The sequence below is a fragment of the Fimicolochytrium jonesii genome, assembly GCF_025526975.1.
Source record: "Fimicolochytrium jonesii strain JEL569 chromosome Unknown EV422scaffold_11, whole genome shotgun sequence".
Classification (NCBI taxonomy): domain Eukaryota; kingdom Fungi; phylum Chytridiomycota; class Chytridiomycetes; order Spizellomycetales; family Powellomycetaceae; genus Fimicolochytrium; species Fimicolochytrium jonesii.
The window spans coordinates 180,102-199,829 of NW_026515678.1; the positions used below are offsets into that span (position 1 = coordinate 180,102).

Consider the following 19,728-nt stretch of genomic DNA (forward strand, 5'->3'; position numbering starts at 1 on the left):
GGCGCTTGTCCTCCGCACCCTTCGCGACGTTCTGAAGTCTTTGCTTCATCTCTTCAGGACACTTTACTTCCTCGTTTCCCACCATCAGTCCCTGTCTCGACCTCTTCCATGAAGCCTCCAACAATAGTGTTCATGGGCCGAACAATGCCCTCCCTCCCATACCATATCCCGTCCCCACCCCAGTTTGCAACTCTTATGTATCGTCGCTACTTTCCCGATCCTTCCAATGCCGTTGCGCTCCCCCTGTCCCCTCCCTCCCCTCTCTGTGTCCCCACTCCCTCCCACTAGCCTGCCAAACTTCCCCAAATGCATTCAAAAAAAGTACAAATCAACCATAAATGCGTACCCTTGCAAGCAGAGAAGCTGCTCACGACTGACTACTCTAGAGAGTCTACACCAGGTTGGCAAACAAATCGGGAACTCGAGGATTGACCAGTGCCGAATCGTACGCCAGACTCTCTATCATTCAAGCACTCCACACATTCTCAAATTGCTCGAACTTAGCCCGAAGTCCAGTCGCTTCCACCATCATCTCTTCCAGCGTCCTCGGCTTCCTTTCGTCATTATCCACTCCCTTCTTGTCCTTTGCTCCTTTACTGAGTCCCACGTTCATTTCTTTCTCTTTCTTATCAATTTCCGGGTAGATATCATCGTTATTGGCCTAATCACCGTTCACTCGTGGGATAATGTGGACATGGAAGTGCGGTACCGTTTGGCCGGCCATCGATCCATCCTGAAGGTCGGATTGCCCATCATGAGATTGATCCCCGCAGCACAGTCAATAACATCGACATCCTTACCTGTAGTGTAATCGTCAAAGATTCACCCTTATACTCCTTCTCCACAACAGCCCCGACCTTTTGAGCCGTGAGGAACATGTCCTTGACTTCATCCAAAAACAAAAGAAAAGTGCCTAACCCTATAGCCCCCTACGCCTACGCCTACGTCATGAGCCTCCGTTGTACGCCTCCTCTGCGCCCGGTACCATCTTATTCGGGTTGATCATCTTCAAAAGCGCCTTCCGCGGATCCTGCCCGTCATACATGGCACTCAACGGTTTCCTGAAATCCAATTTCTTAATCAACTCCTGAAACTCCGGTTTCGGAATCCTAGTCGTCCCCACCAAGCCCTCGTATTCCGCTTCCACCTTTACCCTGTCCGCGGCATACTTCCGGTCTATATTCTCCCAGATGGCGCGCACCCACGACATAAACTCGTCAGGGATACGTTCCTTCTCGCAGAGATCCTCGAACGTCGGTACACCCGCGGTGTAGAGGTCGAGTACCCGTCGTGGAGTGAGTTTGCGAGCGATGCGGTCGAGATCGAGGTATCGCGCGAATTTGACCTTGATTCGCAGGCCAGTAGTGAAACGCACGACGTAGCCTTCTTCGTTGAGTGTGTTGTGGGCCCGTAGATCCGCTATAATGGTGAAGGAGTCGATATTGATTGATGGCACAAGTTCGACACCGGATCGCCGCATCAGCGTCGTGAGTGATGTCCGATCCACCTCCACGCCGTCGCGATGGAAGGCAGCGAGGAAGACTAGTTTCCGGTCGGAGCCATAGTCGACAATGATGCGGTTTTCCGGGTGCACGAGTTCGAAACTGTACGCCAGGTCCGCGTCCAGGTGGTCGACCAACGTCGGATACCGTTCGTTGAGAAGCTGCGAGGCCAATCCCGCCTGCGGGCTGTCGAAGGCGCCGCGGGAGGCCATGATCCACTCCCCCTTATAACAAAACAAAACCACTAAGCTCCCATCGACCTTCTTCTCCACGGCAAACTCCGGCGTAGATTCATATGGCCGTTCGGGTTCGTTGAAGAATTTAGGGAAAGAGCGGGCGACGATGGTACCATTCGTGTCGGTGATGAGACCGCGGCATGCGAGGGTTATATCGTCCCATAGTTTTTTGGCTTGCGTTATCTCGGTGTAGTTCCAGATGAAGAGCGGGAGGGTTTTATGCGGGTGACGTTTGAGGCGTTTTTCTTTGACGTACCGGTTCAGGACGGTGATGTCCATGGCGGGCGCTACCGAGTCGAGTGGAATTACGAATGCTGGTTGTAAGTTGGTGTACGCTGAATCCTATACTTCGTGCTTGTGTCGCATGTATTTCGTTGAGTTCGTTTTTATGGGATCCGGAAGGGAAGGACGGAAGGACAGGAAACCCTTCTGAGTCTAGTGAGTCATCACGTAAGCAGAAACGCGTAAACAACGCGTCCAACTCACTCCCCTATCTACTATTTCGTATTTTGAACAGCGGAGAAGTCCCGTGGGGAGAGAGAAAAGATCCACCTGTGTAAACACCTGTTCCGTAGCACATGACGGCATAGCATAGGCACTGTGTTCCCCTAGCATATCCTACCCTTGGCGCCAGCTAGGTTTGGCACCGAGTACTCTTGAATGGAAAGTATTCTGAAGACTGAACATCTGCGACAACGACGACGACGACGACGACGACTACGCCGACAATGACCGCTACTCCCGCTTTCCGCCTCATCAGCCCCTCTACCTACACGACGACGCAATACCCATCCCCGGTCGTATCTATTCAATGCGACCATCCCAACCGCCGTGCAGAAACAAAGTCAATCCATGCCACCCGCCCACTCTCCATCCATCCATCCTCCCACCTCCCTCCGCACGCCCCGTAATCTTCCACAGAAGCATCGGACGTCTTACATGCCCCGCAGACTCAAATCCCTCCATCACTCAGGAGGCGGCGCCCTAGGCTCTAACCCAAACCCAAACCCAACATTCAGCCCAAACGTGAATCCAACAGGGGATATCGGGGATATGGAGGTGCTGGGCGATCGAAGGGATGGTGTTGATTTAGTGGTGGTCTCGGATTGTTGGTCGTGTTTTGGGTCTTGTGATTCGGCGGGGGGTGGGGATTGGTGCTGTGGGTCTTGCGGCGATTTTGCCTCGGGCTTTGACTCTGGGTCGTGAGGCGGTTGTCCGAGAACGGTCTCTTCCGCTTGTTGTGACAGCTCTTTCGTTGGTATGTGCTTTGGCTCATCTTGCTCTGGCTCGGGATGTTGAAGAAGCACCGGGAGCTGTTGTGGCTCGTCCAGGGGCGTCGCCTCGTGGGCTTGCTCATGCATCGGCACCTCCGATGGCTCCTGTGGCTCGTTCTGAGGCTTCTCTTCCTTGTCCATGTCCGTCTCTGCCTCCAGCTCCATCTCCATCCCCTGCGCTCGTTCATGCTGTTCCTCGTGCATAGGCTCATGCGTTTGTTCTTGCGGCTCGTTCAAGGGCTGTTTGTTCTGTCCCTCCCCTTTCGACTGCTCCTGCTGCTCCACGCGCATCGGTTCCTGCAAGTCGTCTTCCGGCTTGTTGTGCACATCTTCGTCTTCCACGACCTTATGCCCTTCTTCTTCTGCACATATCGGCCCCCCCGCTTTCTGCGGTGTCTCCTCTCCACGCATGGGCCCATGCGCTCCCAACTGCTCTGCTACATGTGTCGCCTCCTGCAACTGCGGTTGCTGTACTTGTTGACCCTCCATCACCTTCTGCTCTGGCTCCACCTCACGCATCGGCTCCTGCGCTTCCATCTGCTCTTCCATACGCATCGGCTCCTCCTCCCCTTGCTGTTGTGGCTGGCTCCGTACATCTCCACCCTCGTCCGCCATCATTTGTTCGTGCTCATGGGATTGCTCAACTGACGCGTGTTCCTTCCCTTGCACCGATTCGTGGATCGAGATCTCCTCAGGTAGCTGGTGTGTGTCCGCCCGCGGCTCCTCTCCAGGCGGCTGATGTGCTTGAGCATGTACATGTAGCTCCTGCACTTTCTCATCCACATGCATCGACTCGTCCTGCGCATGCTCGCGCATCGGCTCTTCCATCGGCTGCTGTTGTGCGTCCACATGTGGTTCTTCTACGATCGTTTCTTGGAGATGCCCACGCGGCATCCTATCTACATGCAGCGGCTCGGCTTCCGGTTGCTGATGCGACACCTCCCTCTCCTCATCCCTTTGCTTCGCTTCCACATGCCCCGTCGCCTTCTCCGTCGCCTCCAGAGACCCCGTCTGATCCATCCCCTCCTCTCGCTCCATCTCCTGCGACTGCAGCCCTATGACACCATCCCTGATCGCGCTCGTATCCACGTCGCCTTTTCCACTGACATTTTCACCGTCCCGTCCCATCGCCGCACCGTCATCTCCACCCCGATCCAGCATATCCTCAAAAGTGGTAGCATCTGTAGCGACTGCCGGCGACGGCGGCAACAAGCTCATCCGCGTGAGCTGCATAGACGTGCCAGCGGCCAGATGCGACAAGCCGCGGGCAAAGTCGTGCGAACCGTGGTCTTGCGTCTCCGTATACATCTGGGTGGCGTCGCTGTCATTGGCTGGGTCGTCTTCGGGTAGTTTGATCGTTTCAGACTCCCATTCCGGCGCGTTCTTGGAAGCTGTGGCGAAAGGGTTTTCGCGGACCTGGTCATCAGCATTCATCGCATCTCCCTGGGTCCCCAGCTGCGCGTCGTCGTCCCGCTTATCCTCGCCATCATCATCTTCTTGCCGCATAGGAGGCCAAAAGTCATCATCAACATCGCCCGACAGATCCTGCGACCCCTCCAAAAACTCGCTCTCAGCCTGCGACAGTGGCAGAGTGTCGTCGTCCGTGTCATCCTCGTCCGCTAATGTTGATGCGGGCTCTGTAAGCGTGTGTAGGGAGGTATCGGCGGCGTCTGGTTCGTCGTCGTCGAACGCGAAGGAGGGTTGTTGGGCGTGGAAGAAGAGGGAGAGTGGGTCGGATGATTGTTGAGTGGGGAGAGTACAAGCGATTTGTGCGATGGTGGAGAGGTGGGCTTCACTGGATTCGACCGCTATCCTTGTCTCGTCGACTTCGTGGTGGCTGGACAATGAAGGGTCGCCCTCATGGTGGGTTGGCAGCGAAGTAAGTTCTGATGTCGCTGCTGCATCCGTTTCTTTCTGGCTCGAGTGTTCGACCGCATCCATAGCGTTCCGAGGTACAGTTTCATGAACAGCCTCCATATGCTCCACGTCCGTCTCTTGCCCAACTCCCGAGACAAGCACGCTCTTCTCCACCACTTCAATCTCTCCGGTAACAGCAGTGGTCGGCTCAACAACATCCATAGCCTCCATGGCTACATGTCCATTCGGATCCCCATCTTGTACGGCAACTGGCCGGCTGCCCTCCAAAATACTCGCATTGGTAATATCAGAGAATATCCTCCTACCGGCAGCGTCAGGCGGCGCATTCTCATCATTCTCCTCCTCCTCGTGTTCGGCAGCGTCTCGCGCAACTGCCTCGCCCCCATCCACCATTTTCCTCCTCCTGCTATCCGCGGCACCATTAAAGGAGGGTAGACCGACGTCCAATTTCCGCTTCAACCCCCTCGGGGACTGCAACTCCTCTGTAGACTGTGGTGGTGCCGTGACTGTGCGCAGACGCTGAATCCTCTCCAGCAAATGAATCCCACTCATTGACATGCCCAGCCGGTGAGCCCAATCGAGACTGGGACGTAACCGCGTATTTGAGAAAGGGGCAGCGGAGTTTGTTGAGGCATATTGGATGTAAGGCCGTGCAGTGGTGGGATTCGCTTGGTAGTGCTTGTTGATGATTGCGGCGAGGGTGTCGTCAGACAAGGCAGGGATTGTGGCGATCGAGGTGAGTCTGTTTGACGGATGCGATAGTGCGGCAAGCACCTCGCCCTGGTGTTGCTGCAGCGGCCGGTCCTGAGACATGTTACTGATGGGGTTCTTTTGTGCTGTGCGGGTTGTGGAGGAAACAGAGAGTGCGATATGGACGAAAGACGTCCGATTTCCGCCTCCGGTGGCTGTGCACTTCATCTCGGCCCTTCCATGACAAACGCGTCAAGCAAGCCTTCTCCGACCTCTCCCTTTGACCTGGAACGCCACCGACAGTTGAACGACGCCCGCAAGCCATGACATTTGGTTTCCAGAACTGATGACGGTTCATCAGTGGGGATACGAAGATGTCCTCTGATGAAGGCTGAGCTGAGGAGCTTTACGCTCTCCAAGATGATTTATGGTATTACGCAAAATGCCTTGCAATGAGGGCATACTCCTGTATTTAGGAAAAGTTTTCTTTTGATCCATATTTAATGAGGATCGCACCTGCTATATATGTTATGAACTGTGATGTGACAAATAATTTCATGGTCACCGGATCACCTCCTGCTTTACATTGACGCCGAGATATTTGTATACATAGGCGTCGAAACTAGCTACCAGGCCTTCCAAACATTTGCTACAGAGCTATGACTATTCTGTGACTGAGATCCGGAAGTATTTCCCCCGCGCCCATAGACTTCATAGACCCGAGTACAGACAGGTGGATCGCGTATGGACGTTCCGGATTTTGCGCCTAATGATGGGTGATCATGTAACCCGCGCCGCATGAATAGCACTGGTAAAATCTCTTCTTGGCGTTCCAGGTCACAAGGGGTTGGTAATACTCATTGTTGTGGCAGGTGGGACAGTGAATCTTCTGCCTTCTCCTTCCCATGGAAGAACTCTTGTCATTGCCGGACAGATACGGCGGGGGATTCTTTTTGAGGTCTTCAATAAGGTCGGTGAAGCACAAGAATTCAGCTTCCTTCTTCAAGGCCGCAACGGCCATTTCATCGGTTGGAAGGTTAATCCCCTCGCCGCTCACTCGGGCACGCAGGTAATCAAAGATGAAATCATACGGCTCCGGCGTTCTGTCGATGAAGATTGTCCCATCATCGCCCGCTTGCGGGCCCCAGTGTTCGCGGAATAAGGCCTCAAACATGCTCCCCTTGGCGGCAAGGAGGGTGTCCAAACTGATCGAGAACACCTTGCCCCCAGCGTCAAACTTGACCTTCTTCATCGCTTGCGTAGACAACATCGATGTGTAGTCTCGCTTTTCGATCCATTGCTTGTAACGCTCGCCAAGTTCTGCTTCGGCTTTCACAATCGTTTCTTCGTGCGGAGCCCCCTGCTTGGTGATGCGCTCCACGCTGTCGCGAAGGGAGGAAATGCGGTCGCTGGAAATGACGCTAGTGAGCACATTGTGGGATGACAGCAGCGTCTCGTAGGTCTTGGTGAGCAGTTGATCGCCTCCGCCGCGTCTTTCAAGGATTTTGCGTTCTGGCTCAGATCAGCCCTGAGATGGTCCAGTTGGTCGGCGAGAGAGTCGCTCTCGGCAACAAGCCCTGAAAGGAGGGCGGAGGAGCGGATGTTGTTCTCAGCTACAGTTTCGGGCTGCTCTGTGCTGTTGGGTAGTCATGATCAAGACCTGAGATCAGTTACACCAATATGCTTAAAACCCTCGGTTTCAGAATCAGGTTTACCTTCTGGCAGCAGCCTGTTGGGATGAAGACCGCCAGATAGCCGGGGAATTAGACCGCGACATAGCTGTTAACAGGAGTGGACTTGCACGGGTTATGCGCAATTGAAGTTCCTCAAATGTTGATTTTTGAAGGCCAGGAAGACGAACCAGAATCGAATTCCCAAGAACGTCGACTCGAGGCGTCGCAAAAGCCATGACCATCTGCCAATGCAGATTGCTGCAAGAAAGGTGGAGGCTGGAATCTATTTCGGAGGCCGTATCATGCTCATTTGTGAATGTGTGGAGAACATGTTTCTACGCATGCATCCAGGACTCACCGACAGCACACGCGCTGTCGGAATCCGGCGTGCTTGTCCTGTCAATCCTTGGTCTAACGATTTCCCCGTAGACCAGACCGGGGCTTTATAGTGAGAAGTCCTAGCAAGAGCTGCCCTCAGGCCAGGAATACACTATCTCCAACCAACCGCTCCGTCGTTGCTAAATGTGAAAAGTGAGAAAACAAATCTGGACGCGTGTCCGAAAATGCGTCCGAAAGGCGAGGCAAGCGACGCCTCGACGCAGCGACAGAATGGGCATGTCGGACCCAATCATTTCCCCCCGGCAGAAAGAGCATGAACCTCATCACGACGCAGGCCCAATGCCATCACCTGCCCGACCCACCCGCAAACGCCCTCCGCTACTCCTCAACGCCGCCAAACCAGGCTGGATAAACGCGCGCAAACGACGTCGGCTCGTACAAACCGTTCTGGTTGACGACGTCCGGATTCCACTTCGAGGGCGGTTACCCAGGGGTGAGAGTGTTGGGATGATGGAGGATGGGTTGAGGGTGGGAAGCGGGAGTGGGAATGGGGAGGGTGGTGCGCGGTCGGTGGGCAGGCAATTGTCCGTCGTGGACTTTTTTCGACCGAGGGTGGACGGTGTTGGAGCTTTCGCGCCCGAAGGAGACGAGACCGAGGACAAGACTCTTGTTCGTGTGGATGCGAGGCCGTCTGGATCTAGTTCCGGTGGATTTGATGGTGTACGCAAGGGGTCGGCGGCAAACCTTGAAGACAACCCGTTGCGGCAAAGTCGTCCTTCCCCACCAACCCCGTCGGAAGTGCAATACGTTTCGGAAACCCAATGCGACTCTGAAAGTGAGCCGGAACACGATGTTCGGCCTCCGAAGAGAATCCAAACTTCAAACGGAGACGTACCATTGGCAGAAACGGCTATGGACGACACAGATAACCGGTCCGTCAGCAGCGACGAAACGGAAATCGTGCCATCTTCTACGGCCGACCCTGTCCCACCACTCGGCTCCACACCCATCACCCACAGGAGAACCTACAGTGAGGGCCCGGAGCTCATTTCCCCCACCTTGGAAAGCCAGCCCAACCCTCTCCCCGCCAAATCTGCGCAAAATCCCACCAACACGCGAACTGCCAAGTGGGTGGAGGATACATTCCGATACTCCAGTAGCGCACCGTATGCCGATATCATCATGCCGAGCTTGCCGTCACCGCCCAGTCTGGAGAACATACCGCCTTCGTTGCTTGCGAAGATGTCGCTGGATTTTCCGATTTGAGGGTGGGATGCTTCGTGTGCGTTATGAGAAAGTTAGGAGGCTACGATGTGGTGGCCCTGTACAGGAATCGTGGGCATCGCGTGCTTCGAGCGATTGCAAAAAGCCCTTGTGCTTCATTGCGAGCTTCCGTTCGTACTTCCCAAACAAGCATGCATTCAAAAGCCCGAAGGGGTCTACGCAACTAAACTGGACTAGACGAAAAACACAAGCGCACTACCAAAAAAACAGAAAATGCTCAAATCTACCCCTGCCCTATCCAAAAATCCTAAACCAATTACCAAAACCATTCCGCATGTGTCTCGACCCCCGTGTCTACCGGCCCCGCAAGAACGACGGCGTTTTTAAACCCGAACCGCAAGCCCACCCCTCGCCTTCACCGGCGTCGCAAACCTCTCCACAGCCGCCGCCAGCCTCAAAAACTCGCTCACGCTCTGCACATGCACCCACTGCTCCACCCCGCTCGTCCCGTCCTTCACAATCAACGTATTCGGCAACGCGCACTCATCGGTCGCCGTCGCGTCCCGAGTCGTGGAGTTGCGCAGAGAGATGGTTGCGATGCTTTTGGGGTTGGCACGGGCGGAGGGGTAACGGGATTGCGGGGAGGAGAGTTCCGGGAAGATGGAGAGCTTTTCGTTGTGGATCTCGAGGTACCGGCGGTTCCAGTACGGGCTGGTGGAGGGCATCAGGTCGGCGTAGAGGGCGAGGGTGGGTTCCTGGGCGCGATGGGGGAAGGACGGGTTAGGAACTGGGGGCGTTTCGATTACGGGGATTTGGGTGGTGGGAAGATGATCCCCTACGCGGCTTTTTTGTTTACTTACGTCGGCGTGGGACTCCTCCAATCGCTCGAATTCGACTCGGAACGCTTCCTTTTGGCTTTCCTTTTTGAGAGAGCGTTCACGCTGGTACTGTTGCTCCTTCGCCCTGCGGATTGGGGGGATCGATGGGAAGCAAAAGCGTCAACAGTTGTCGGGGCGCGGGCTACCAGATCTTTTCCCGCGAAACAACACACACGTCACACCGTAAACGACAAATACAAAATCACATACCTCCTCTCCTCGACAACCCGAACCGCCTTCGCAACCTCCTGATTCCACCGCTCCCTAATCCCCAGATTCTCCTTCACCCGTCTCGCCATCTCCTCCACGGCCCCCTGATCCGCGTCGCCCGCCGTACTCAACAGCGAATTAGCGGAATTCGACATCTTGTTCAACCGCGCCGCGTGCGACGGCGGGTGCAGGAGCGAGGCGTCGGAGGAGGCGGACGCGAGGCTGGGGGACGTGGGCGAGGGCGGGATGCTGGACTGGGTGGGGGTGACGTACGGCGTGCTGTTGTTGGCGTGCGTGGGGGCCACGGGGGTGGAGGCGAGGTCGGAGAGCTCGGAGGGGTGGGAGATGGAGAGCTCTGTGTCGAAGGATTTCAGCGTCTGGTTTTGGGGGGTGGGAGAGGGAAGAGGAGGGGGGAATGTACGGTTAGGTTTCGCCGCGGGGAGGAAGGACGCTGGCGCGGTGCAGAAGGGGAGGCGAAGGGGACCGGACGGGAACCTACCGACGAGATCTGGCGGCCGTGCTTGTGAGCCGACGCTCGAGCCGTATGGTCCAACTGTTACATGTAACGAGATGAAATCAAACAATAAAGCAAGTCAGTATCCGCTCATCTATGGACACGAACCACTATCGCCTCCCCATATCCACGTCCCCATACCTTATCCGGCACAACCTCAACAAAGAAAACATGGTTCTCATGCTTGACAAACCCATAGCTAACGCTAGCGGTACCCAGTTGGCGCTGGAACTCGGGGAGCCCGTCCTGCCCCGATGCGAGGAGGATGACGGTTTCGTGGTCGAGCGGCGTGCTGGGGAGTTTTGGGGCTAGGCCTGTGCGTGGATTGGGGGTAAGGTGGGATGGAAGTTAGCGAGGAACCGGGGTATGGGAGGGCGGTGGGATGGGCGGTGGGAGGATGTGATGTACGTACCCAAGATGATCCTAAAAACATTTGAATAAGGAGAAATGGAGGAAGCGTAGGAAAGGGAACGGTTATAAAAGATTGATCATCAATTGCACGACACTTTTCCCCCAGCATAAACCCAAAGGCGCCCGCCGCGTGCATCCTCGCCCACATATCCGTGATCGCAAATCATACCAATCAAGCTTGCCATCATCCGCACGCAAGTCGGTAAGGGCGGTCGCGATCTGCGGGTCGGAGATGTCTAGGTTGCTCATGGTTTCGAGTGCGAGGCTGTGATGTGAGGAAATGTAGAGGGGATGTGGCCTTGTGCGATGTGATGCCGTGCGATGGATGGGACTGAGAATGAAATCGGATGTGATGAGATGTGGGGTTTGGAGGACTGTAGACTAAGGGAATGGTTTTTTGTGGACGGTTTCGGAAGCCACGAGCAATTGAGGGGCGCTATGGGGGCGTTATAGATGCGTCTCCACAAGAGAAATGTGGCGTGGAGGTCAGGCCTGCAAAATGCAGATTTGGGTACAAGGCGACTAATGAAATGCGGCTTTTTTCTCTCGGAGAATTTTGGGCCGACGCCCCGTAGTTTATTTTTACTCGAGCATAACGGTAGATGGTAGGTGTAGTGCAAAGGAACACACAAGCTTCGGCTTCTATAGGCCTTCCCGCGCCCATCTTCACAAGATTAAGGTTAAAACGCATTACTACAGAGCCTTTTTCCTCTTGCCCGCGGCAACACCGGCACCCTCGACCTGCCTCACCGCATTCGTGACCCGCTTAGCGCTCAACGCCATGATAGAAAGCGGAATGACGATCCAAAAGGCGTTCAGGAAGACAAAGTAGAACCAGAAGTGGAAGGGGCTGGTGGAGCAGTGCGGGGCGCCCTCGAAGAGCGTCGTTGCGTAGTAGAGGACGTCGCCGTAGAGTTGACCGGTGGAGACGAGGAACTCGAGGATGGGCGAGGCGGGGGAGGAGCTGTAGATTAGGTAGGCGGAGAGGAAGGAGAGGGGGCCCCAGATGTACTGTGGAGGGATTAATGTGAGAAAATAGGGCGATTGTAGAGGCCAGAAAAAACGCGTCCCGATTGGACGTCTCTTAGAGACAGAAACTCACCCCGGTAACGCTCTCCATGATAACAACAAACGAGTCGGCGCTCATGTACCTCGAGTCACTGTACGCATACTCCTTCCACAGCTCGGCAAGGACAAAGTCCTGTCCGGCAATGGTGCGGTGGTTGAATGCAAAGTATCCCTCCAAAAACAAATGAATGAACCCGCAGACGACGAACCACAGGAAGCGCGGGGTGCGGGTCTTGTCGGTGGCGGCGTAGGTGCCTTTGCCGGGGGAGGAGGAAATGAGGGCATAGGAGATGCCGAGGATGACGGCGACGGTGCTGAAGAAGTAGGTGAGGATGGTGGCCATTGTCATTGTGGGGGAGGTGTAGTGAGGCAGGTGGAGGGACTGGGGGAAGTAAGGGTGCGGGATGTGGAGCCCGGCGGCGGTGCCGTTGAGGAAGCTGGTGGTCATCGTTGCTGTTGGCTCGTAATGGGAGTGGGAATGTGGTGCGTAGGTGGTGCCAGACGAAGGACGACGAAGGAGGGTTGGAGCAGGCTGGAGACCTTTTTCAGCGTGCGTCTTTGGAAGCAAACGCTGTTACGCAGCGGCCGCGGCTGCCCTCATCCATGAACCACATAGATATACTGTACATACTGTATTGTGCTCGTCTATGTAGCAGGTTCAGCTGACTGCCCTCTCTCTGTCTCTCCCTCTCCCTCTGAAGGCAAGTGAGGTGAGCAGTGGGTGAGCGGCGCAGAGACGCGTCGGTCGTACGATGGGACTCTCTCACTCACTTGTGGGAATCGCAACGCCGCCTCCCATGGCCCTCCATATCTACTGTACAGTACTACAGACAGACGGACGGACGAAACGAGTTCAACCGATAGTGAGACGAAGTTGGAAGTTGGAACCTGTTCCACCCTCGTTAAGGTTGATGGAGGGAACCGTGGGAACTCCCCCCCCAGTCGAAGTCCAACGCCAGTGCGCGCACAAAAGCGGCTGCTGAACTTCCCGACAGTTGTCCTCCCGTAACAAACCCCCCCCACGGCCCGCAATTCGTGAAGGACACCTACCCGCAAAACAAGCAGCATGCCGCAAGATGCCGACCTACACGTGCAGTATATTTGCAGTGCGGGACCGCCTAAGGGAGTCTGGCAGAGTCCTTCCTTCATCAACCCCGCCCGTCCTTTCCGAACAAAGATTGCTTGCTTCACGGTGAACTGAACGACAAATGCACCTGCACTGGTTCCTCGACGCCGTGCTAGTGCGATTGACGGAGCCCAGTCACATCGCATGGGTCACCGCGGCCCTGACCGTCGTTCTCGGCTTCGCCATCGTTGCCATTTTGAGCGCTGCCATGAACGGCTTGATCAACCGAGGCGCTTTCGGAGTGGTGGACCCTACTTCTTTGAAAGTCAAACAGCTACCTGTATACTCTTGGCTCGTCAATAACATCTCCGGTTCGAAGAACATCATGTTTGCAGCGTCTCTCGTTCGCCGCACGGCTGGGAATGCTGGTCTCGCTGCTTTCATCGCCGTCGGTGGCACAGCCATGATCGCCTCAAAACTGTTGGTCGCATCAGCTGTCATTGGATGGGCGACGTGGGATTTCGGTCTTTGTCCCATCAACGCTACGAGCGTTCTCTCCGAGCACGACGTCAGGGACAGCGCCAACGCCACCGAAGCCGATTACCGCTTTGCGAACATCAACTCCGCTAGATGGTCACGCGCAGTCAGGGAGTTCATGGACAACCCCGCCGTCACATCCCAAAACTGGGTCGACGATGTCAACGTCACCATTACCAATGGATGTCCCGAATGGTTGGCGGTCCCCTGCCACCCGAACCCGAACCTCGCGAAAACGATCCGTGTGCGGTTCAGCGATCAAGCTCATGAGTACCTCGCCACGTCAATGGGGACGGTGAGCATTGAGCACGATATGAACTGCACGTTCATGGATGCAAGGGCCATTAGCGTGATGCACAATTTCACGCAGGGCGGTTTTCCCTCCGCCATGTACAATGTCACCTTTGGGTTCTATAATACCCCTTTGTCTCCCGACATTGCACCCGAAACAACCTTCAATGTGCCCGTCTCAACGTTTTATCAGGACAGGGTGTCTATCTTAACAAACGAGTTCCTGCCCAGTGACAATGCATCTGATCTGCGTCAGTGGACGAGCACCGTCACCGAACCGGGGTTCCGGCCCCACCTGTCCTTCTATCACTATATATGGGCCCCTGGTTTCGCGCAAACGGCAACGGCATATGACGACCCGTTGTACAACTTCACAAGGTCGGGCGACGGCGACTATGGCTACTATTCTCAAGTGGTGTTCAGACCGATCACATGCATCACGGGTTTTTCTGTTGTGGAAAGGACCGAAGAATTTGGCGAAATCCGCATCACAGGCTCCACATCGGACCTCCTCAACGGCTGGACCGAGTCGGCAACGGCGCGGGGGATGGGCGTCCGTCAGATCGACCAACTGTGGAGACAGTTCGCAGTCGTCTTCCGAGCCGCTGTCTTCATGCGACAATTGGCGTTTGACATATTCGGCTCCGATCTAGAAGCAATCAACTCGCGCTTCTACCGAGGATCCCTGTCCACCGACGGCCTGACCCTCGAGTCGCATTTCGCGTACATGGCGCATCTCCAGCAACGCGTTACAAGAGCACAGGTCATGGCCGCGTTCCTCGGCAACCTCGACCAGAACTACACCACCGTCAAGAAGGGCCTACGCGTCCCCGACGGGAGGGTCAAATGCAACGGATACACCCTCTCCGTCGTGCGCATCCTCGTCGTCCTTCTTCCCGTGCTGCTCGTCTTGCTGTGCATCCAGCTATGGGATGAGTTGCTCCCTGTTGGCGTTCTCGACCGCGTGAGACGGCGATACCCTGGGAACCGCACCCTCTGGTGGATGGTGCAGAGCCGGTTCAACAGGCAGGCTGTGGAGATTATGCAGCTGGGAACGTTGGTGGAGAGCTTGCTGGGGGCGGGAGTCGCAGGCATGGTCGTTAGGCCTGGTGGTGCTGGTGCTCGGCAGGCGAAGGCGGATGTCAACTGTACGCTTGTCCGGGCATATGGCGAACCGCACCCTAATCGGTGTGACGACATGCTACGGGACGTGGACGTGAGATTGCAGATAAGCCGGGGAACGAGATGGCCCCTGGCGTCCGTGTGGTGTCCGTTGCTCCGGACCGTTGATACCTGCCTGAACTTGATACCCCTTCTCGCCCCTCTGGTTTTGCGATTATACCTGATGCTTGCTTCGATTATACCTGACCCGCTTTCTGGTTTGCCTTGTATCGATCTTCTCTATTGCTGCCGCGTATCCTCCTTTGGGAAGTCTGCGTGGGCTAGTAGCTACGACGCGTTTCAGACGCGGTTTGCGAACGTAAGTAAGGGTCTGTCCGCCAAGATCCTCAGGACGTTCAGGACGGTAGGAGGACACCTTCCCCCAGTTACCTTGAGTACGCAGAGGCGGCCCTCGACCATGTGCACCAAAGACATGGAGAACCGTCCATAGTGAGACCAATAAGTAAATTGCCTGAGGACATTAGCGTGGGTTATGCTGCGTCAACGGGCTGATCTGTCTATAGACCACATGCCCAACCCTTCCCTTCACACTTGGCGCACTCGGATCGCTTTCGAATGAATTTCGTTCACGAGCGGGAGAGATACAGTCGTTGATTTGGGGCGAATAGCTTGTTAGCACCGGGGTCTCAGGGTCCATGTCTGGCGGACGAAAATTCGTGGTGCTACACCCGCACCCCCGAACTTACCCATCTTCCAAACCTCGGTCAACGGGACTGTACAGATCAAAGATAGGTGTGCAGAAGGGCAGACAGCGATAGCAGCCGACAACACAACGCAGCGATGGTGGACGGGAAGCGAGCATGACGGCTTGGCGAAAGATACCTACCGCTGCTGATGAATAGTTGGGTATACTCCGGTGTGCCACTTCGGGAGCGGCTGTCGTCGGACGACGGTGTTCAAGCTTAGCTCCAGACGCGCTCCAGACGTCAGATACGCGCTCTCTGTGGCGACGCGTGAAGTACAGTACTGTAGGTAGGACGGCATGGATAACGCTACAATCATGGACATACAGAATATCACTAACAACCAAGCTCCAAATTCGCACTTTCGGGGATTTAGATCAGTGGCAGATCGTCTGCTTTGCATGCAGAAGGCCAGCGGTTCAATCCCGCTAATCTCCATTGTTTTTTTTTTTAGCGTTTTGCCCATTCGTAGACGCTCCTCTTGCACGGTGGGAGAAGCGTTTTGTTTTTGTGGGGTGTGATGCGGTGATGTCGCGTTTTCGAGCGTGGATGTGGTGATGTGGACGGCGGAGTGAGGTTGGATCGGCTCCACTCCGCGATAAGTTTTGGCCTCCGGTAGCGCTCCTCTTGCATGTTCTTGGAGTCTTGGCAGAAGCGTTTTGTTTTTGGCGGGTGTGATGCTGCGTTTTTTCATGAGTACCTTATGTACATACAGTGTGTATGTACGTGGTGATGTTGGAACGCGAAGTGGGAAGGCTCTTCGGCGATACGGTTTGCACGTCCATTACGCTCCTCTTGCATGCTTTGGATCGTTGGGAGAAGGGTTTGTCTCAAAGTCGACTTTGTGCCGCGGCCTGTGCTTCGTAAGACTTGGCGGTCGATGGCGACCCAAGATGGACACGATGCCTTGGCGGCGGGCCACTCGCGTTTCGACCGCCGAGAGACCGAAAAGCGACAAGGACTTACTTGACTCTTGAGGTGTCGCAGCATGCTTCAACTGGGGACGGCTCGACAGAGGATTGCTTTCTGTTCCTGTCTTTCAGCTCTTCTCGAAATGCACCGATAAAGAACATTGCAAGGTGAATCTCCACTCGCCCAAACGGCATCACCACCTTCGGGATCCGCGCAATGCCAGTGCCCTACAACCTCCGCAACCGCGAATCCCTCAGAGCCCAACGCAGCTCCGCGCGCACTCATTCCACCAACCCACACACCCAATTCGAAATCAAAGTCGAGAACCTCGTCGAATCCGCCCTCCAACCCACCCTCCACGCCGAAGCACAGAAAACCGTTCCAGTGCGCCAACACGTCCGGCCCGACATCGTCGTCCGCGAGAACCGCACGGGCAAAGCGAAATTGGTGATTGATGCGAAGAATTATGCGGGCACCATCCCGGTTGCGGAGGTAGAGAAGCTGGCGGGGGATATGAGGGTTGTTGGGGCGGCGAGGGGCGTGCTGTATGTTGCGGAGGGGGCGGGTGTGTCGGTGAGGACGGAGGAGGTTGCGAGGAGGGCGGGTATTGCGATTGTGCGGGATGGAAGGGAGGGGAGACGGATGCTGGCGGGGATGGTGGTGGAGGCGGGCGGCGGGAGGGATGGCAGTGGTGTTGCGATCTTTGCGGGGGGACATGACTCGCCCGATCTGCGAGTCGCAGCAGGACGAGACGTGGAGTCGAGAGGGAGAACGGCCGCTGGTCCTCTGAAGAAGGACGGCACACCCGATATGCGATATGCAGTGAACAAAGCGGCTTACGGCGGGACGAAAAGCTCGAACGCCGTCGCAGGGCGTCTGACAACGGAAGATCCTCTCGATTCGCGGTACGCCGCGAACAGAGCCCCATACAGCGGATCGGAACACATTTCAATCCCACCTCATCAGTCGAATCTCAACCCCGGCGCCGCACCGTCGAAATACGAACTTGACGAAACACGCTACACATCAAGAGAAGCCAAGCATGGCGGTCATCTGAAAAAGATGTTCCGACGCATCAAGTCGTGGCGGCGATCGCTGAGGAAAGACCGCGGAACGGACGTATGAGACGAAGCCGGACTGATAAAATTTCTTACTCCGAGATATACCCTTTGCTGTATTGCAACATATACCCTTTGACCGTGTTCGGCAATGACACTTCGGGCTTCCGTTTGTGCTGTTCTCACGCCTTTTGTTACCTATTACCCGGCAGACTGGAAATACACAGTGCGAGCTGCCTAGCACGGTGAAAGCGAATGCGCGAAAGGGGCGGCCATCTGCTCGTCCATGATGGAGGTGGGCAATTGCCTGTGTATGTTACGGGACAGTGCTGGCATCTCGACAACCATCCACCGCGTCCTATCAAGTCAATTCTCATCTCCTAGTTGCGACTTGAAGTTCGGCCTGATATGCAATCCCCTTCTGGCCATGCATTGCATGATTCTGGTTCAAAAAGTCCTTTACATCAGTCTACTTCGAATCCTCCAGACCAAGGTACCGAATAGCTGAGCTCCTCACCAACCTCCCACCCGCCTCAATTCCCACACCAGCAGGAAGCGGCTCCCCATCCCCCAGCGCAACATCCACAACCGATTTGGCAAGCTGCTCCGCCGGCGACACCATCGACGGTAACGCCAGATTCAATATCGGCGCCAACGCGTTGAAAGCCACCCTCTTGCCGAAAGAAATAGGCCTGTGTGTCCCCACCACCATCCCCGGCCGGACGTTATACACCCGCAACGCAGCAAGATCCGGCGCCGAAGCCGGCAACGCCAACAACGCCTTCTCAGCGCGCCCTTTGACGTTCCCAAACAGCGTCCATGCCCGCTCGTCCATGTCCGCCCCCTCGCCAGAAATGTAGGTAAAAATAAACGGCTTCTCCCCGTTCAACTTTGCAAAAGCCTTGGCCGCCGCAAGAGGGTAATCATGCGTGATCCGCACATACTCCTCCTTCCCGACATCGTTCTGACTCACGCCCAACGCAAAGATGCACGCGCGGGCGCCAGCGAGGGTGGCGATACATTCGGGCGTGTAGCGGTCGAAATCGTCGTGGAGAATGAGGTTGGCTTTTGTTGCATCGACGCCTGGGCCGGTGGGGAGGGGGAATGGGCGCCGGGAGAGGATGGAGACGCGGGTGATGGATGGGGTAACGAGGCAGCGACGGAGGATGGGGAAACCGACGTTGCCGCTGGCCCCGGTGAGGATGATGTGCATGATCGTGTAGGGGCTGGCCTGCGACCTAACTTATGAGTTCGGGAATGGCTCTTTCTGTACTTTATGCAGTCCGGAATGTCGCCGTGCGGGGCGACACCTCAATCGAGCCGGGATGGGGGATTCACCTGGAAGCTCTCCTCCTGGCCAAGCCGAGGAATTGATTGCTGTCGTTCGCACAACGAGTTATACCAGGTCCCGTAAGACTTTGCCACGTATGCCGGCGCATCATTTCTCACCATCCCAGAACTCATAGTAACGTGGCATCCTCATCGTTGCTGCGCGCATGACCGGCTACAGTCAGCACCACCCCACAGCTCCAATCTCCTCATCCCCTCACTTCGCTCGCATGTCATCTTCGTTCGACCATTTCCGTTCCACGATCTGCCCCGTCGTCAGGCGTTCGCCAATTCACTCATGAGATGGGAAGATCGTCACGCATTGGCAATCCCTCACAAGACATCTGCTACCTTCGTCGATAGAATTCTCATCCGTCGCTCATCGTCCAGGCACGTTGTGGGATTAGCCCCATACGGAGCTTACTCTAAAAATTGGTACGGTCTCATCTGCACAACGCCATTTACAACTTTCATATTTTCTTCCTTTATTTTATAAGTTTCCCATTCCTTTTTCAAGGACGTGGGAGGGTTGACAAAAAATAGGGTTTAGCCCACTTTGGGTGAAGCTCCGGCTCAGAAGGGGTTAGTAAAAGGCGAATCCCTTATTTGTTCAGTCGAAACTCCGTGGGCGGTTGAAGAAAATGGAAGCAGGATGCGGGAGTGCGGGCCTTTTTATAGGCAACAGCCGAGGAGTGCGACTGCGCCACATGTCACGTGAAGCGCACGTGAGGAGTGGATGGATCCTTAGAGTTCTGTGTGTCATCCCTTGTTTT

General features: G+C 55.6%; 9 protein-coding genes and 1 non-coding gene across 10 annotated transcripts; 3 read left to right on the top strand and 7 right to left on the bottom strand.

Moving 5' to 3' along the window:
* Nucleotides 1-457: 457 nt before the first annotated feature.
* Nucleotides 458-2,360, bottom strand: EV422DRAFT_49205 (RNA ligase-domain-containing protein). Its single transcript, XM_053067578.1, has 3 exons — nucleotides 801-2,360; nucleotides 710-733; nucleotides 458-621 (listed from the first exon to the last, which is right to left on the bottom strand). The coding sequence occupies exon 1, from the start codon at nucleotides 2,015-2,017 to the stop codon at nucleotides 947-949; it is 1,071 nt and encodes a 356-aa protein (XP_052925644.1). The 5' UTR covers nucleotides 2,018-2,360; the 3' UTR covers nucleotides 458-621; nucleotides 710-733; nucleotides 801-946.
* EV422DRAFT_567329 (uncharacterized protein) lies at nucleotides 467-878 on the bottom strand (the record flags this gene model as incomplete). The annotated part of the gene is made up of 3 exons (XM_053072527.1): nucleotides 467-661; nucleotides 710-733; nucleotides 801-878. 3 exons carry the CDS (start codon nucleotides 876-878, stop codon nucleotides 467-469), a joined length of 297 nt encoding a protein of 98 aa, XP_052925645.1.
* Nucleotides 2,361-6,002, bottom strand: EV422DRAFT_49204 (uncharacterized protein). Its single transcript, XM_053067576.1, has one exon. It carries the CDS (start codon nucleotides 5,806-5,808, stop codon nucleotides 2,704-2,706), a length of 3,105 nt encoding a protein of 1,034 aa, XP_052925646.1. The 5' UTR covers nucleotides 5,809-6,002; the 3' UTR covers nucleotides 2,361-2,703.
* Nucleotides 6,003-6,258: 256 nt separating this feature from the next.
* EV422DRAFT_49290 (uncharacterized protein) lies at nucleotides 6,259-7,070 on the bottom strand. Its single transcript, XM_053067633.1, has one exon. It carries the CDS (start codon nucleotides 6,848-6,850, stop codon nucleotides 6,347-6,349), a length of 504 nt encoding a protein of 167 aa, XP_052925647.1. The 5' UTR covers nucleotides 6,851-7,070; the 3' UTR covers nucleotides 6,259-6,346.
* Nucleotides 7,071-8,617: 1,547 nt separating this feature from the next.
* EV422DRAFT_506232 (uncharacterized protein) lies at nucleotides 8,618-11,078 on the bottom strand (the record flags this gene model as incomplete). Its single annotated transcript, XM_053068542.1, has 10 exons — nucleotides 8,618-8,685; nucleotides 8,758-8,868; nucleotides 8,921-9,049; nucleotides 9,223-9,571; nucleotides 9,677-9,779; nucleotides 9,905-10,281; nucleotides 10,404-10,457; nucleotides 10,560-10,732; nucleotides 10,831-10,841; nucleotides 10,999-11,078. The coding sequence occupies 10 exons, from the start codon at nucleotides 11,076-11,078 to the stop codon at nucleotides 8,618-8,620; spliced, it is 1,455 nt and encodes a 484-aa protein (XP_052925648.1).
* Nucleotides 11,079-11,463: 385 nt separating this feature from the next.
* On the bottom strand, nucleotides 11,464-12,763 carry EV422DRAFT_49312 (Emopamil binding protein-domain-containing protein). The gene is made up of 3 exons (XM_053067648.1): nucleotides 12,669-12,763; nucleotides 11,932-12,592; nucleotides 11,464-11,840 (listed from the first exon to the last, which is right to left on the bottom strand). Exons 2-3 carry the CDS (start codon nucleotides 12,343-12,345, stop codon nucleotides 11,523-11,525), a joined length of 732 nt encoding a protein of 243 aa, XP_052925649.1. The 5' UTR covers nucleotides 12,346-12,592; nucleotides 12,669-12,763; the 3' UTR covers nucleotides 11,464-11,522.
* A 230-nt stretch (nucleotides 12,764-12,993) lies between these two features.
* On the top strand, nucleotides 12,994-15,599 carry EV422DRAFT_49437 (uncharacterized protein). The gene is made up of 2 exons (XM_053067741.1): nucleotides 12,994-13,795; nucleotides 13,871-15,599. Exons 1-2 carry the CDS (start codon nucleotides 13,106-13,108, stop codon nucleotides 15,401-15,403), a joined length of 2,223 nt encoding a protein of 740 aa, XP_052925650.1. The 5' UTR covers nucleotides 12,994-13,105; the 3' UTR covers nucleotides 15,404-15,599.
* A 423-nt stretch (nucleotides 15,600-16,022) lies between these two features.
* On the top strand, nucleotides 16,023-16,094 carry EV422DRAFT_t77. Its single transcript has one exon. It is a non-coding gene; the product is annotated as a tRNA-Ala (tRNA).
* A 690-nt stretch (nucleotides 16,095-16,784) lies between these two features.
* Nucleotides 16,785-17,693, top strand: EV422DRAFT_506235 (uncharacterized protein; the record flags this gene model as incomplete). Its single annotated transcript, XM_053068543.1, has 1 exon — nucleotides 16,785-17,693. One exon carries the CDS (start codon nucleotides 16,785-16,787, stop codon nucleotides 17,691-17,693), a length of 909 nt encoding a protein of 302 aa, XP_052925651.1.
* Nucleotides 17,694-17,894: 201 nt separating this feature from the next.
* EV422DRAFT_49467 (uncharacterized protein) lies at nucleotides 17,895-19,046 on the bottom strand. The gene has a single exon (XM_053067760.1). It carries the CDS (start codon nucleotides 18,837-18,839, stop codon nucleotides 18,096-18,098), a length of 744 nt encoding a protein of 247 aa, XP_052925652.1. The 5' UTR covers nucleotides 18,840-19,046; the 3' UTR covers nucleotides 17,895-18,095.
* Between the last annotated feature and the right edge of the window lie 682 nt (nucleotides 19,047-19,728).

What these genes read in the sequence shown, in the direction of transcription:
- EV422DRAFT_49205 (XM_053067578.1), bottom strand. Translation starts at nt 2,017, where the DNA reads ATGGACATCACCGTCCTGAACCGGTACGTCAAAGAAAAACGCCTCAAA.
- EV422DRAFT_49437 (XM_053067741.1), top strand. Translation starts at nt 13,106, where the DNA reads ATGCACCTGCACTGGTTCCTCGACGCCGTGCTAGTGCGATTGACGGAG. An exon ending in TCGCCACGTCAATGGGGACG is followed by an intron (nt 13,796 to 13,870) that starts GTGAGCATTGAG and finishes AATTTCACGCAG; the next exon opens with GGCGGTTTTCCCTCCGCCAT.
- EV422DRAFT_49467 (XM_053067760.1), bottom strand. Translation starts at nt 18,839, where the DNA reads ATGCACATCATCCTCACCGGGGCCAGCGGCAACGTCGGTTTCCCCATC.
- EV422DRAFT_49204 (XM_053067576.1), bottom strand. Translation starts at nt 5,808, where the DNA reads ATGAAGTGCACAGCCACCGGAGGCGGAAATCGGACGTCTTTCGTCCAT.
- EV422DRAFT_49290 (XM_053067633.1), bottom strand. Translation starts at nt 6,850, where the DNA reads ATGTTGTCTACGCAAGCGATGAAGAAGGTCAAGTTTGACGCTGGGGGC.
- EV422DRAFT_49312 (XM_053067648.1), bottom strand. Translation starts at nt 12,345, where the DNA reads ATGACCACCAGCTTCCTCAACGGCACCGCCGCCGGGCTCCACATCCCG. An exon ending in TCATGGAGAGCGTTACCGGG is followed by an intron (nt 11,841 to 11,931) that starts GTGAGTTTCTGT and finishes ATCCCTCCACAG; the next exon opens with TACATCTGGGGCCCCCTCTC.